General features: G+C 42.4%; 1 protein-coding gene across 1 annotated transcript; it reads right to left on the bottom strand.

The window, feature by feature from the left end:
- Positions 1 to 9,742: 9,742 nt before the first annotated feature.
- Positions 9,743 to 10,900, bottom strand: LOC308288664 (eukaryotic translation initiation factor 3 subunit M-like; the record flags this gene model as incomplete). The annotated part of the gene is made up of 1 exon (XM_080730135.1): positions 9,743 to 10,900. One exon carries the CDS (start codon positions 10,898 to 10,900, stop codon positions 9,743 to 9,745), a length of 1,158 nt encoding a protein of 385 aa, XP_080586261.1.
- Between the last annotated feature and the right edge of the window lie 5,524 nt (positions 10,901 to 16,424).

The following is a 16,424-nucleotide window of genomic DNA, read 5'->3' as shown; positions in this document are numbered from 1 at the left end:
AAGCGCACACGTTCCCACTAGACCGAGGAAGAAATGCCACTTCAAATTTCTTAAATCAGCCTCTTGGTGGCGCTAGAACAGGGCAATTTGTGTTTACCTTTAACTCCACCAATAAGTGGAAAACTTTGTATGTGCACTCCCTAGACTAGAGGCTAAGGATAAACCTTTGCCCTGCATTTTTCACATTTGCCTTTTATAGCACCACCAGAAGGACAACTTATGTAAAACACATTATTTGCTATACTCCATCGGATTTTCTCCAACAATCATGTAAATCAGTACACAGTATCTCTATAGTCATGTGATCAAGTCCGATCCGTCTGATATTTCATATTCCATCCTAATTGGCTAATATTGGCTTCCAAAGTTTGCAGGATTGCTCAGTTTTTTAACAAAATGCCTCAAATCATCAACGCAGCTTGTAATTACTGTGAAATTTGCCATACATATTCCCACTACGACAAGGAACAAATGCACCCCTTTTCACAGTGGCCGGTTATAGCGCCACCAGAAGGTAGACTTTAGCAAAACACATTTTTGGAACACAATGCCTCAAATCATGCATGCAGCGTCCGACTGGTCTAAGATTGGCGAAGAACACATGCCACCCTTTTTACATTGGCCTATTATAGTGCCACCAGGACGCCTGGCCTGGTGGAGACCTCTGCTCGGAAGAGCACTGCTTCTAGTTGAATCATGAAATTATTGCATTTTCTTATTCGTGAAAATCTTAGCTTCTTGTGGAATGTTTTTAGAAAATGATGTTTTGAAATAATAATGTAGGGGACAAAAAATTTAGGGACCCATAAAAATGTGTCCACGACCCACAAATGGGTCCTGACCCACTGATTGGGAACCAGTGTAGTAGAGGGTGTCTTAGAAACCAGTAAGGCTCCCTAATCGGGAGATAAGCGACCGTAGGTCACTTATCTCCACAAATAGGGCAAAAATGTGTTTTGCCAAAATCTTCCTGATCCATGTTGATGACATGAGTGTAGACATACTGTGTAGTGATTTTCGTGATTTTAGGGCAAAATCTGTAGGAGCAGTGTCCAAAAATGGGTTTTTAAAAATCGGCCTGGAGGTGGCGCTATATGGGAGAGATTCATGTTGATGGGATGAGTGTAGACATACTGTGTACCGATTTGCGTGATTTTAGGGCAAAAATTGTAGGAGCAGTGTCCAAAAATGTGTTTTGCAAGAATCGGCCTCATGGTGGCGCTAGAAGAGGGCCATGTGAGAAATGAGGGGTGGGGTCTCCGCGCCGGCAAGGCGGACGAATAGGTACCGGCCCCGGCTGTCCCGGTCGCTCCTAGCCGGAGTTACGGCAATTTATGTGAGCTGCAGTGTAGGGGGTCCTCCACTGGGGGCGCCACCACTTTTGCATCCGTTCTGGAGCACCAGGAGTCGGTGGTCCCCGGGAATTCCCCGTGAGCAGCCCCGTTGGGGTTGGGGTCCAGAGGACCACGATTCAGATCAGATTTATCACTGAGATGTACCCAGATGTCTCCAAAATCACACAAGCCTGCTTTATATATGCCATTAAATATTCAGTATCTCAAAAGCAAAGATGAAAAGTATCAATCTCGTATTTTCTAGTGAGCAAGGCAACAATATTATTGTATCACAGAATTTACTTGATGGTTTGGTTGATTCCCCTGGCATTGAACCAGAAAGAAATATTCTGAACTAACTAAGATGACAGAGAAAGAGATCAAGCTCCATTGGAGTATTGTACACATGTCTGACATGTCTGACATATCTCCTCCAGGGAGACCCATTATCTTCTAATGGTTCAATTACAGAGCCTGCCTCTCATTTTTTAGATGTTCACATTAAGCCTTTTGTACAACAACTGCCCTCAAATATCCAGGACAACAGAAGGTCCTACAGGAAATGAGGGTCCCTGCTGACTGTATCTTGGTGACTTTAGATGTGGAGTCATATAGAATATTGACCATGTTGATGGATTAAATGCTTTGCAACACTTCCTGGTGAATAGACCAACTGATTCTGTGCCTGTGTACCTCGAGTGTATTCTTCAGCTCACTGAATGGAATTGTAAAAAACAATGTATTTCTTTTCCAAGACCAATTATACACTCAAGATCGAGGTACTGCTATGGGGGCTTGTTTTGCCCCTAATTACGCAAATTTGTTTTTAGGTTTATGGGAAAGGTTTTTTGTTTATAACAGCAACTATACTGACAAAATAAAATGGTGGGGCCGCTACATCGATGACATCCTTTTGTTTTGGACTGGTTCAGCGGGGGAACTTCTACTTTTCCATGATTTCTTGAATACTAACAATAGAAATATAAAATTGGCCATTGAATATTCCAAAACCAAGGTCAATTTCCTAGACTTGATTATCTCAAAAGGTGAAGAAGGTAAACTCCCTACCACAGTTTATAGAAAGCTGACTGATAGCAGCCAGCTTCCATCCAAATAGGCTAAAAAAAACATACTGTACCTTTTGGACAATTTCAACGTCTTTGAAGTATTTGTGACACCGAAAAAGAGTGTCATCATTAAACTTATGATATGGCACACAACTATCAAGAGATAAAAAAAACATGGCATTTCATGGCAAAAAGGTTGCCGACCCCTGGTGGGTTATCCCATTCTTAATTTTATTATTCAAATATGAATTAGCCACCACCTAAGAAAGCCTTTTTATTTTTTAAAGACAAGTGCCTTGGGTTCTTTTATCTTTAGCATCTTATTTTCTAAACTTTGAAGCAACATTCCAGGTTATGGTGGACGGACCATGGTGAATCTATAAACAGGGAAATAATATTAATTGATTGTCAGTATTGCCATTGGTCACATGAATTCACCCGACAACAATTCACATAACATCAATTAAATTCTCCTAACATCAATTCATATTCAGAATCATTATGTTTCTACAATATAACTAACACGCATGTGGTGGTTGTAGTTGGTCTATCTGCTCTTCTATTGAGACATAATGCCACTCATTTCCACTGGCCCCACACAACACACAACAGCGCCTGTGCTGTTTCCACTACAAGAACCTGGGCTTAGCGGTGTCAAAGGGGTCTGAAATGGGTGGCTATGGCACCACTCCAGAGTAGTAGGTCTGAGCTAGGCCAAATGGGACTAAACACTTCAAAATGACTGATCACTCGCTAACATTTTATTTAGGCCAGGATCATAGTTGTTATACATTATACATATTGTACTAGTTAGAATCCATTATAGTGTATTAAAATTATCGCAGTTGTAATACATTATTTATATTTTATTGCGACCGTAGGTTACAGTTAACTATGAAAACCGCCACATCATGTCCGTATCTTGTCTGTGAGTAATCCGTAACGCCACAATGTCTATAGCTGCTGACCTGTTGTGACATCACATTCCGTCCTTGCCCATATATGGAGATCCCTGATCTCCATATATGTCTATAGCTGACCTATTACATCACATTGTGACATCACATTCCGTCCTTGTCCTTTGTATGCCCATATATGGAGATCCCTGATGTCATCAATATTAAGCCCATAGCATGGAATGCCCATATAGACCCGCTCTGCATTAGCCGGTCGTTGACAGGCTTTTCTCCTCAGAGGTGAGAAAAGGTTGAGAAGGAAACTAAGAAAGATCCTATAGTCGTAGAACCACGAATCTCAAAATGTGATGTATCTAACCCCAAACTGTCTTTCTGTGTTAGCCCAGCAGGTAGGGCATTCAAGTTCTGGATTGCAGCTTTAAGTTGTTAAAGGAACTAAATAAAGAAGTAAAGTTAAACTTTAGAAGTAGCTTAATGACAGGTATACTCTATGTATGGGGAATGCATCTTCCTCCACAATGTAACAAGACTTAGTTGAGAATACCATAGAAAAGGTCACCACATCCCCCCTGTGACTCACTGACCTATGAAATCTAATACATGATCCGCAAGGTGACAGCTTGTCATCTCGTAAAACTGTTTCACATGAAGGCATCAAACCACACCCTGGAGACAAACACTTTAAAGGCCTCAGTGTTAAACACATGAAACCCAGCATCTCTAGTCCGAGGAAGCTATTCTCGGTGAAGAGATCTGGTGTAGTACAGAGACCCCTGGGGGAGTCTCTGTATATAGGGTTCAAGTGGTTAAAGGCATATTATGTAACCTGTGTTAACATAACAAAATAATAAACACGTTTTTTGTTTACAGATGGCTGGAAGTGTTCCACAAGTGTTGTGTTGGGCACGGTCGCCTTGGAAAACAAGGAAGTGTTGATTAGATAGAATCCATTTTCTGATACTACGTCATCTATTTCTCGCTTAAAATATTTTTTAAAACATTCTTGAGAGCAACGTTTAGTTCTAAATGTGGTTGTTTACATGGCTGACATGTTGGATACAGCACAATATTCACGCAGTGCAGCTTGACTGCAGCAGGTGCTCTGAGTCTTTGATTAGGCAGAGGTCTGTTATAGAGCGGAGCGGTCTGCTATCCAGAAATAACAGACCGCTGATTTCAGCAACTGACCAATCAGAATCAAGCATTCAAACAAGCCGGGTAATAAGGGTAAATAAATGTCACCAACAGTGAACAGTGAATGTAAATTGTACACTGTCAGAGTACGGGCCGATGCATACGAAATACATTTGGCTCTAAAAGTGGGGTATGCATCGGCCCTTACTAATGGATAGATTAACACTAAACATTTGACTGCCGTTTCTAATGCTGGATAATTTATCACGTTTTCTTATAAATTATACTTTTTTATGAATTAGGCTATGAAAAGTATAACTTAGGTAATGATGTAGAAAATTATTCAGCACATAGAATATTGGTATTCAGTCCATAACAATTGATCACACATGCACGCGCACACACACGCGCACGCACACACGCACGCACGCGCACGCACACACACACACACACACACACACACCTCTTTATATGACTTGTTCTTCTCAGAAACCAGAGATAAAAGCTTGTGACCAGAATAGAAATGTCATCATTCTACAACTCAAGTCACAAAACACCACCATAGTAGAGTATATTTTTTCCTTTTTAAAATAAGTGTTAAATAGCTTTTCCAATAGCAATCATTGATATTCCAATATCATTGCTATAGACTGTTCAGTAACAGGCGTCTCTCCAGCTCTGTAAAAATGAAAATACATTTTCAGGTTGGGATACCGATTTGATCCAAAAAATAAGAAAGAGAACTCATACAGGATACAGGATAAACACGTGAAATTGTGGGGAAACAAACAAAACAAAAAAAGACCTGACAAAATTGGAACCGGAACACTGAAGCTGATGAATGATCGTTCTCTCTCCTGAGTCCTGACTCCTGATTGGATCAAATTGGTATCCCTGTTTACGAAAAAGCTGGAGACACCTGTTACTGAACAAGCACTCTATAGCACAGCATTACTATCTGAATATAGAGCTTTACAAGCACTCTATAGCACAGCATTACTATCTGAATATAGAGCTTTACAAGCACTCTATATCACAACATTACTATCTGAATATAGAGCTTTACAAGCACTCTATAGCACAGCATTACTATCTGAATATAGAGCTTTACAAGCACTCTATAGCACAGCATTACTATCTGAATACAGAGCTTTACAAGCACTCTATAGCACAGCATTACTATCTGAATATAGAGCTTTACAAGCACTCTATAGCACAGCATTACTATCTGAATACAGAGCTTTACAAGCACTCTATAGCACAGCATTACTATCTGAATACAGAGCTTTACAAGCACTCTATAGCACAGCATTACTATCTGAATACAGAGCTTTACAAGCACTCTATAGCACAGCATTACTATCTGAATATAGAGCTTTAACTAAAAAGAAAGTGCCTGTCAGCACAACATTAACCCTAGGGTCTCTATTCTGAGGGGCGAACATTCTGCAGAAAAGCAGCAGACCTAGTAGAGTCCTGGGGGACTCCGGTCAACTAAGTAGCCTATATATTAAATGAGAAGATAAGACTCACTGTTCAGTATCAAAGAACTTCCATAGCATTCAGTGGGGTTTAACAGCAGCAAATCCACAACCTTTTGCCAACGTCCCTTGAAATACCAAATCGTCCCTTATTTGGAAACTAAAAGACGTGTCCCTAATTGATCCGGGGGAATCAATCAATGATACACATCTAACAAGTTCAAACAGCTCATATACTTAATATAATACAGCTTTTTAACCACTAAACATTGTAGACTTAGTAAACTGGACCTGTGTTGACTCTGTACTCTGCTTTTGTCCATCTACACCAAATCACTTTGCCAAAAATAGCATCAGCTAATGTTGCCCCATGGATGCTGGGGTTCAAGTGGTTAATATCGTTTCTGTCGGGTGGAAACCTCATATGTCCAAAACTGTTACCTTTCAGGATTCAAATAAAAAATAGCAGATCTACAAGCTTGTTGCTTGGCATCGCGTTTTGAGCTTGTAGATCTGGTACTTTTGATGCTTTTGTGTGACACAGTAGTATGATCAAGTTGGGCGTTAATTTACGAAAAAGGAAAAAAAGTAGTTAAATATGGAGATAAGAGGTTTCTACCCGACTGCAAATATTATAATACAGGAACTGTACATATACAGTATATATTGTATCTTTTTATGGGTCGTTTCTTATTTTCTATCTTGGAAATAAGGGACGTCTGGCCCAGGTGTCCCTTAATTGAATTTCATGTTTGGCAATCCTAAACCCTCTGCCACCCCCCACCTCAGATGCTCTGTCCAGCTCCAGCTTTCTTACCGTGAACTTGCGAATGTAGTCCGAGACGGTGAAGCCTGGCGGGCCGAGAGAGCGAGACCAGAGCGACATGGCGGTGGTCCTTGATCCATCCTCTGCTCAGTGAGAGATGTTCTGCATGAGGCTGCATGGGAAACAACAAGGAAACAATCTGTTTTGGACCGAGGAACACACGCACGGACACGCGCACGCACACACACACACACACACACACACACACACACACACGCACACACACGCACACACGCACACACTTGGGGAAGGGGAGGGGGGGTGTCCCTGTTCCCCCTTCTTATTCTGACTAGTGACACACACACACACACAACACACACACACACACACACACACACACACACACACACACACACACACACACACACACACACACACACACACACACACACACACACACAGAGGCCTCTTCCTGCTGGGAGATAGCAGCTGTGGAGATTAGTGAGGGGTATGCAGGAAATGTGACTGTCCTGTTTTATTAATAGGTGCTCAGATTGGACAGTTTTGTTTGTGACGCTCACTTCAAAACCACTAGGGTATCTGTGTCTGCATTTGTATGTGTGTGTGCGCGCGCTTGGGCACGCATGTGTGAGTGTGTGAGAGCATGAGGCAGTGTTGGATTGGATGACCAGACAAACAGACAGACAGACAGACAGACAGAGACAGACAGACAGACAGACAGACAGACAGACAGACTGACTGACTCATGGAATGAAGCAAAATAAAATCTCACGACTGAAACATGTTAAGATCTGTGTCAGATCTGTGAAATAGCATGAAAGGAGACCCCCTCACACAAACATTGTGCTAGAAGATCCTAGGTTCGATTCCCGCCAGGGACACTGTGGGCGCTGGCAGCGTGCTCCCTCCTCCGCGTCATCAGTGTCCATTCTCTAGGTGGGGTTGGCAAAAGGGCCTTTCTGTCAGGAGTTTGAATGTTCTCCCCGTGTCTCCTAGGGTAGGTACCCTCACAAAAAACATGCAGCAATCCTGGTCTCTATACTGCCTCCCCCTGGCCAGCCAGGGCGCCTGATGGAGGGGAAAGGAACTGGTTGGAATAACGTGTTCGTGTTCCTGCCACGAGCTACATTCAACCGGGGAAACTCCCCCGTCAGGTGATAAGAAGCAACTTGGGCTCCTCATGCATAGAAGGAAGCATGAGGTCAGTCCATTGTCTCCGTTGGAAGTGTAGCGCCCAGGATTACATTAGATAACTAGAGATACTGTTCCTACGAAACAGTGTGGGCTCGCTCGTGACTATATTCTACAGCATGCTAACTGTCATGTGAAGCTCAACCAATACTCCAGCTAACACCACTCCCAGATTTTCCACACCTCAATTGCGCCTCATTGGTTAAGGGCCCTGCATTTGTACTGTCTGCGACGGAACTCACGCGGCGGAACTCTATAAATAATGAAGATAACATAGTGTTCTCGCCTTTCAGGCGAGCCCACAATTAACACCGGGTGTAAAATGGGTTACAAAATCGTGGGATAAAATGTAAGAGTAAAAAAAGATAATGTTATTGTGTTGATTGTGTTTGTGTATCTGAATTCCAATGATATGCTTTTTATCAGGTCGTCCAGACCTGATCTACATCCGGCACCTAGTCTCCTGGTCATCATTTAGCATTACTTTCTCCTCATTGGCTGGCCCCATAGCCAATGAGTCATGGTGACATGAGTGTGACGACGTGGTCCGGCAGCCCGGTCCTCCCTTAATTCATTTTAATATAAGATAAGGGCTACCATTCATTTTCAAGTAACGCCAGTGACATGAAGATACAAAGCTACATGCTACCATTCATTTTGAACGGAAGCCAGTGTCAGGAAGATACAAAGCTACAGGCTACCATTCATTTTCAATGGAGGGCAGCGACATAAAGATACAAATGACCCTAGCTTTAGCCGCCCGCTGCAAAGCGACAAAATAAAGTAGAGCTGGCGGTCAGTTCACACCAGCAGCTACAGTACGAGCATTTCTTTCTTTTTAAATACGTTTTTGGGATTTTATGCCTCTATTGATAGGACAGTAGACTGACAGGAAATGGGGAGTGACATGCAGAAAAGGATTCAAACCCGCGACACACTGTCAGGCATCAGAGCCTATTTGATATGCGCCTGGACCTCTAGGCCAGCAGGCGCCCCAGCAATTTGTTGTTTAACTATTTCCACTCCCCTTCTCTCTCCACGAAATTCCTGTTTATAATATATATTATATATTATGTTTATAATTGTGGAAAACGATATATATTTTCCTTAATATTTTTCTCACTTGTCGGACACATGCTTGATTATGTCAACGAGCGTGTTGCGCAACATTTAACAGCAACTTGGTGAAAGATATTCTGTGTTGCTTCGTAGATTTTTATCTTTTGTTGCTGCCATTAGCTTCATGTAGATCTAAGACTGATGTGGTCAGTCTATGACACCTGTCATCTATGATGTATCTATGACATGACTCCATATATGGGCATGGTTTCAGACAGCTTGGCTCTGAAAGTGGATAGCCGATGGCGTCATTCATGCCCACATTTTGAAAATCATCCCCATTGACACCATCATAAAAACGCCAGCAGAGCGCGCAAGTACTGCATTCGGCTGTGTATGTAGGCGTGTAGGTGTCTGTGTGTGCCCGTAACCCAATCAGGGACCAGCATTTCTGGCGATGCCAGTGGTGATGTCACTGGCATTGCCAGTGATGATGCCAGTGGTGAGCACACCTCATGGCGGACTTTGCTGGCGCATATGTAGGCCATACATGGACTACTTGTGCACAAGAGACAAGTTGGCACCTCGACAGAGTTCAGTTCTAATTTAAATTTTCTAAACGTATGGAACATACATTCCCTTTCAGAAACACACAGTAAAAGAATAAATAAATAGTGCGGTGATGAGCTAAAACCGTGCAACTCCACATGACAATGTGACAGCTCGCCATGCGCTGGCTACTCCCCTTCAATCACGTGTACTGTACATATCCTTAGGCAATGGGCGACAGGGTTTGCAGGTTGGACTTCACAGTTGCCATGTTGGCTTTTAGGGACGTGACGCGGTCAAAGAGCTGCTGCCATTGCTGTTTGCCAAAGGTGCGGCGCATGCTTTGGCTCACAACAACCTTTCGCTGTGTTTGGTCAATTCTGCAATACACCATCTTGGTCTGAACGGCGGCAATGACGAAGGCCTCGACATCATCCGCACCGATCTGAAGTTCCTGTTGAATGGCATCAAAGGAGATCTCCCTGGATTCCACTCCCATGTCCATGAAAGTCAGCAGACGCATCTTGGCCATGTTTTGCTCGTGGGAAAGTTCAAAACGATCGATGAAGTCCTGGAACTTCTGGTAGAATTGTACGTACGCTGAAAGTTTTGCACTCACAAAGATGGTCAGTAGATCGTGAATGGGCTGTCCCTCAAGCAAGCGAACTGGTTTCAGGGCCAGCAGGTGGTCAAACAAGAAGGTGTTGGGGTCTTTCAGAGCCCGGATGATACATCTGGTGGCGTCAGTGCGTGCGTGTGAAGCATTGTCCTCCGTGTCACTCCCCAGCAGCTCCAACATCACTTTGGCTGCGGGTTCACTTTGCTTGCAGTCGAACAGCGCCTCATAGAGCAGCCTCAGAAGAGTGTGCTTCCTGTCCGTGGTGAGGTTCCAGTCGGCGATCCACTTGCGGACCGTGCGCAGGTCGGTGGGGATGAAGGCGATGGCGTTGCAGGTAGCCGCAACCTTGACCAGGCTGCAGAGGAGCGTGAACCTGACAGGGCTGTTCTCATCCATGACATGGAACAGGTTGCTCAGCAGCTGCGTCCTGAGGGGCGCTCGCTCTCCTTCGTGGAACTTCTCTAGTTTCTCGCACAGTTTCTCGACAAGGGTCTCCTGCTTGTCGCTCTCCAGGGTGTTTAACAGATGCACGATACTGTTCATCACATTCTCCACGTCTTTGTCGTCGTCATTGAAACAGACGTGGCACGCCTCAATGATCTGTGCCAGATCATCGTGAAGCCCGCCTTCAGGGCTCTCCTCGGAGATATCTGCCCCTTTGGACTTCATGTAGGCTCTGAGCTCAGAGGCCTGTTCCTCCTCTGTAATATCAATAAACTTCATTGGTCTTTTATTGAGCTTATAGGTCAACTCGACGCTCATACCGAAATTGACTCGTTCTGTCAAATACCTTTGCTGCGCTGCAGGACTATCTGATGCTAAATGACAGTTTGTTTATTAAATAATTCACTATAAAGGATGCATGGTTGTGATGCCAGCGTGGTGATGTCATAGTGCGATGATGTTCATCAATATCTGATCCCGTTTAGGATAGTAACCTACATAGTACAGGAGATAAGACAGTGTTTTTAGACAGAAGGTTCTTGGTTCAAGAATCAAAACCAATCATATTTTCCCAAGTTTGTATCTGGCTGTTATCTTTAACTGAAGATAACTGATTAAGTGTTAACCATGGTGGTACAGTGGTAAGATACATGCCTCACACAAACACACACACACACACACACACACACACACACACACACACACACACACACACACACACACACACACGCACACACACACACACACACACACACACACACTTTTTACGGCCTATGGGTTTTCCGCTCTGACATCACGCTTTGACATCAATGTGATGTCAGGGGAACCACACTAACAAAATCTCTTTTATGCCCATATATGGAGTTCCCTGATGCAGGCATTGACACTAAGGCTTGCCCACCTGCCCCCGGCAGGTAAATAAAACCTTGGGGCAGGTGAAGTTGGCTTTCAGGTTGCCCGACCGGGCAAGTGCTCATTTGAGAGGGGGCGCAACCGTCTATAAACAACACAAGATATCTGTCTAAACACCTGAACGTGGCCAGAGGGCTCTGTCTTCTAGTCTGTGAAGTGTGAAATAAGAGCACCGTTTACCTAGAATGTGCTGTTTTTTACTGTTGCTACACTTAAAATATAAAATAAGTGTGAAACCATAGACATATTCAATCATAGCTATGTAGGTATTTGGGATTTGGAGGTATGACATTTTATCGCACAGCCTCAGAAAGTAAAGAAATAAGTGTTTAATTGAGCGGTAATTAAAATCTTACCTATCATCTTTGATATAAAAGAGCACTTACAAGGCAAGCTTGCATCGTGTGTTATAATTTCACAGAATCTGATCTGTTAATCCTAAGGAGCAAAGAATGTATGTTAATATATTATGGATACCCATTAGCATTTGCCTAAGCATGGCTATTTTTCTGGGGTCTGTCAAACAGAGGGTTGCAGGTTCAAAACCAAAAAGGAACATTTTCCAAGTTTGTACCTGTATACCTAATCTTTCAGTGACAACTGAACAAGAGAATAGAGAAAAGTATGTACCTTAGTGGAGCAGTGGTTAAGATAAACATTTTGGAGAGCAAAGACGGTGAGTTCAAAACTAAAAGAGAGGGTTCGAAAGATGGTGAAATAGAGATTCAAAAGATGGTGAAAACCACAATGGTAAACGAGAGAGCTCGAAACATAGTGGAAACTATGATAAAAGAGAGAGTTCGAAAGATGGTATAAAGCCAATGACTCAATAAGAGCGAGATTCCCAAAAGACGTAAAACAAGAACAAGGCTGCTAGGATGACAGAGGCAGAGAGTTGGGTTAAATCGAGGGGAAACATTGCTTTGTTTCAAATTAAATTATTTATGAAAAATTCCTATATGTAAAAAAGGTATTATTAAGCCCCTCCCTCCCTCTCCAAAAAAAGAAATTTAGATGTTTGCCTACGACCCAAACTAGGGAAAATATCAGATCTGATCTGCTATTTTCACTACTTTTTTTTTTTTTTTTTTTTTCTTTGCGTTATTTTTACTAATACACCAAATCCCTTTACAGTGAGACTGCTAGAATTACATGAACCCTACTATCCCCCTATTCTAAACATTGGGTGAAAATAGCCAATCTACAAGCAATTGTGACATGGTGTGAGCTTGAGGGGATCCTTGTCTCCATGACAAATACACTGCAGCTATGAAAAATATGAACATATTAAACAACTCATATGTCCATAAACATGCTCATACTAGTTTAATACTTTATTCATTCAAACTTTCAGTTGGGGGTGGGGGAATATGGACTACATTTCATATCAAAACATTTTGGACCAATTATCTCAATTGTGAAAATATTGTGGGGATTGGAGCTTGAAATATTTACACAATTATAACACATTATACAGTACGCACGCGCGAACACACACACACACACACACACACACACACACACACACACACACACACACACACACACACACACACACACACACACACACACACACAGTCGACAGTGTTGACTGCCACCTACTGGTCTCACCACCACTCTGCAGTCTGCATGAAGGCAGTAGTAGCCACAGGCAGACAGACAGACAGGCAGACAGGCAGACAGACAGACAGACAGACAGACAGACAGACAGACAGACAGACAGACAGACAAAGTGACAGACAGACAGACAGACAGACAGACAGACAGACAGACAGACAGACAGACATTTCACTGCTTTGTAGAAGTGGTGACTGACAAATAAACATACCATGACAATGTGGCTCGTCACGAGCGTGCACGTGTTCTTCATGAGCGTGCACGTGTCCATCCTGAGCGTGCACACTCTATGGCGTGCACGTGTCCTCCGTGTCTCGTTTTCTGATGAGGAAAAGTTAATTGCTATTAATTGTGAAAAACTGAAAATGTTTGCAAATCTTTGAATTTCCTCTTCAAAGCAAATGTGTCCCTGTGGCCAGTGTTGCCGTGGTCTTGGGTCGCGCGCCCCCGGCGACCCATATCTTTTTTCAGCCGGGGTTTGTTTTAACAAAGAAACGAGCCTATATGCATATCAATAGACCTGTATAGTAGGTGTTGAGCGACTTTGCGACCCCCCAAACATTGAATCACCACTGCACCACTGCCTGTGGCTGAACTCTTCTGACCCTTGCCAAATGGCTCAATTTAACCCAACACACAGAGCTTCCATGTTGACATTAGCTCCCACAGCTAAAATGGTGCACTTTCAAGCTATTTGTAATGCCTCATGTTGGAGCTTTATATAGGCTATAAACCTATAATTACATAGAGATTTGGCCTAAACACAATTCACATAGCTTTTTTTGGACATGTCTAACCACTTTTACCTTTCTTACCTTCACTTAGGCCTACTCATAGGGGCCTACTCCAGGAAATGATGTCTTCCTCTATTTGGTCACATGATCAATTTTGATTATGGTTTCCTGGCAACAAAGGGTGACTAATCTAACCCCAGGCTCCTCTCGGTGGTTCATCTATTCTAACCCCAGCAGGTGTCGCACCACATTCTGGGCCCTGAGTACAAGGATTCACGGCTGGCCCCCCATGAATGTTCTTCATAGGGGAGGGGGTTTAAATGGTTAACCCATTTAGACTGGGAACGCATTATTACGCATCATTTTGTGCTTTAGCTATTGAAAAATAGCAGATCTACAAACTCTCAGACTCAGCATGACACTTGGTGCCGCGCTGCAAGCTTGTAAATCTGCTATTTTTTTTTTATCGTGAACATTTGACCAACTCTTTGAATATTTCAAATCCTTCTAAGGTTTTTAGAAAACCTTATGTTTCCCATCTCAAAATATTTAGTTCCAGGGATCCCCCAGAAGCAAAATTTGAGTTACAAATGACGTTTAAAAAAATAGCACATCTACAAGATCGGTGCCGCGCTGTGAGCTTGTAGATCTGCTATTTTTCAATAGCTAAAGTATAAAATAATTCCAGGCCCCTCCACCTTGGGCACTACTAACTCAGTCCCACTTTTACCCCCCTTGTGACGCCCCTGCTTCATCTAACCCAGCGGTTCCCAACCTTTTCTGGATCAGGGGGGCACTCTTGAAAATCTCAAAAGTGTTCGCTGCCCACCCATCTGACCACTTAAAAAAGTGATCAGATGGGTGGGCCTTTCCAGAGAATGTTTATTTGAATATTAATCAATATGGCTCTTGTCATTGGAACCAACATAGCCTACTTTTAACCCCCTATATTATTTATCATGGCAAACCTTTTTCAAGGTTTAAAAAAAATAATAACATGGCATATTGCTAAAATCACCGTGTGCTGTTCAGCCTCCCACCACTAACCTCCTCTGTAAATATTTGAATTAAAAATTCTTCAATACCCACGCCTTACGACATTGGCCTATGCCACAAAATAAAACGATGTGTCTTAAAGGAGTAATTCACCCCAAAATGACTTTTTTTTTTCTGTTGATTACTCACACCATGGAGTTAAATAATATTTTTTTGACATTCCTTTCCCAAGACAAAAATTCGATTAATACAATAAATTGACCCCCATTGATTCTATAATCACATTGTTGTCTTAGAAACAAATACACAATAAAAATATTATTGAACTCAAGTCTCCATGGCGTGAGTAATCAATAGAAAGAAAGTCATGTTGGGGGTGAACTACTCCTTTAACACAGTATTGCCTGGCCCTGGGCCCGGCTGCCAGCCTAAATCACATCCAAAAGAAGCTCTTATGATCCAGTCGGTCTCATTTGTCTGCCCTACATCCATTTCACCAGCAGATGGCAATCATGTTTACCGGCCACCTATGAGCATATGAATCCATTTATAAAACATATTTCTTTGGAATGTAATGCTTGCATGCATGCACACATATCTATCCATCCATCCATTTACACAAATGTTTACACAAATAAATAATGCAAATATGTTCTCCTTGACAATTTCTAACATTTTCTGTTCTATATTCTATGTATCTCTTTGTTTCTCTCTCTCTCATACACGCACCATTGCCACAATAATACATCTTATATTTATTCTACCAATAATAATTTATTTGAGGTTTTTTTTTCATATCAACCAAAATGTGTCTCTCAGTAATACAGTGAGTCGTTACAGTATCAAGTTATTACATCATACAGGATAACCTAATGTTACATCATAGGTCACCCATTACACACCAGTAACTGAATGTAAGGTACAGGTTGCTACATGGGAGTAACCCATCAGACACTCTTTCACTGACATCTGTGCTTATCCACTTTAACCCTTGCGTTCCTATTTTGTGCATGTCATATAGGAAAATAATGTCAGAACATTTAAGACATTTAAAAAATAGCTGATCTACAAGCTCACGCGTTGCAACGCATTGTAGTTCATATTTTTGAAATAGGTCTTGTGTTTAAAAGCAGCGCACATGAAAGCAAATGTAATATTTGGTTTGCTGAATATAATATCAGCAAACCAAATATTAATTTAATATCACATTTGCCTTTCGATTCAGTTTTTGTAAAAAGCACCAAACTGTTCCAAAGGACATCCTTAGATGTTGCCCCACCCTTTTTTGTAAGTCTTGTTTAAATTGTTTACATTTACATGCACAGAGTTCTCCGATTATAATTACATCTAACGATGCTTCTCCTCCATTCACGTTTGCTGAATGTAGCCTTGGCCAGGAAAATGTGATGTCTTCAGGCGGTAACCATCGATCATCAGGTGTTTCGACCCTTGAACCTACACCCTCCTGATGGCCGGGTCGGCAGTGGTGGCCAAATCACTGCCCATCTCCTCCTCCTGGCCAAGGCTAAACTCACCTCTCCTGCTCTATTTGTTTTTTTCCCAACAAGAGGCTCCTCTGGGGA

Source organism: Nannobrachium achirus, assembly GCF_963921795.1.
Source record: "Nannobrachium achirus genome assembly, chromosome: 7".
NCBI lineage: Eukaryota > Metazoa > Chordata > Actinopteri > Myctophiformes > Myctophidae > Nannobrachium > Nannobrachium achirus.
This window is presented reverse-complemented; position numbering and strand designations above follow the sequence as displayed.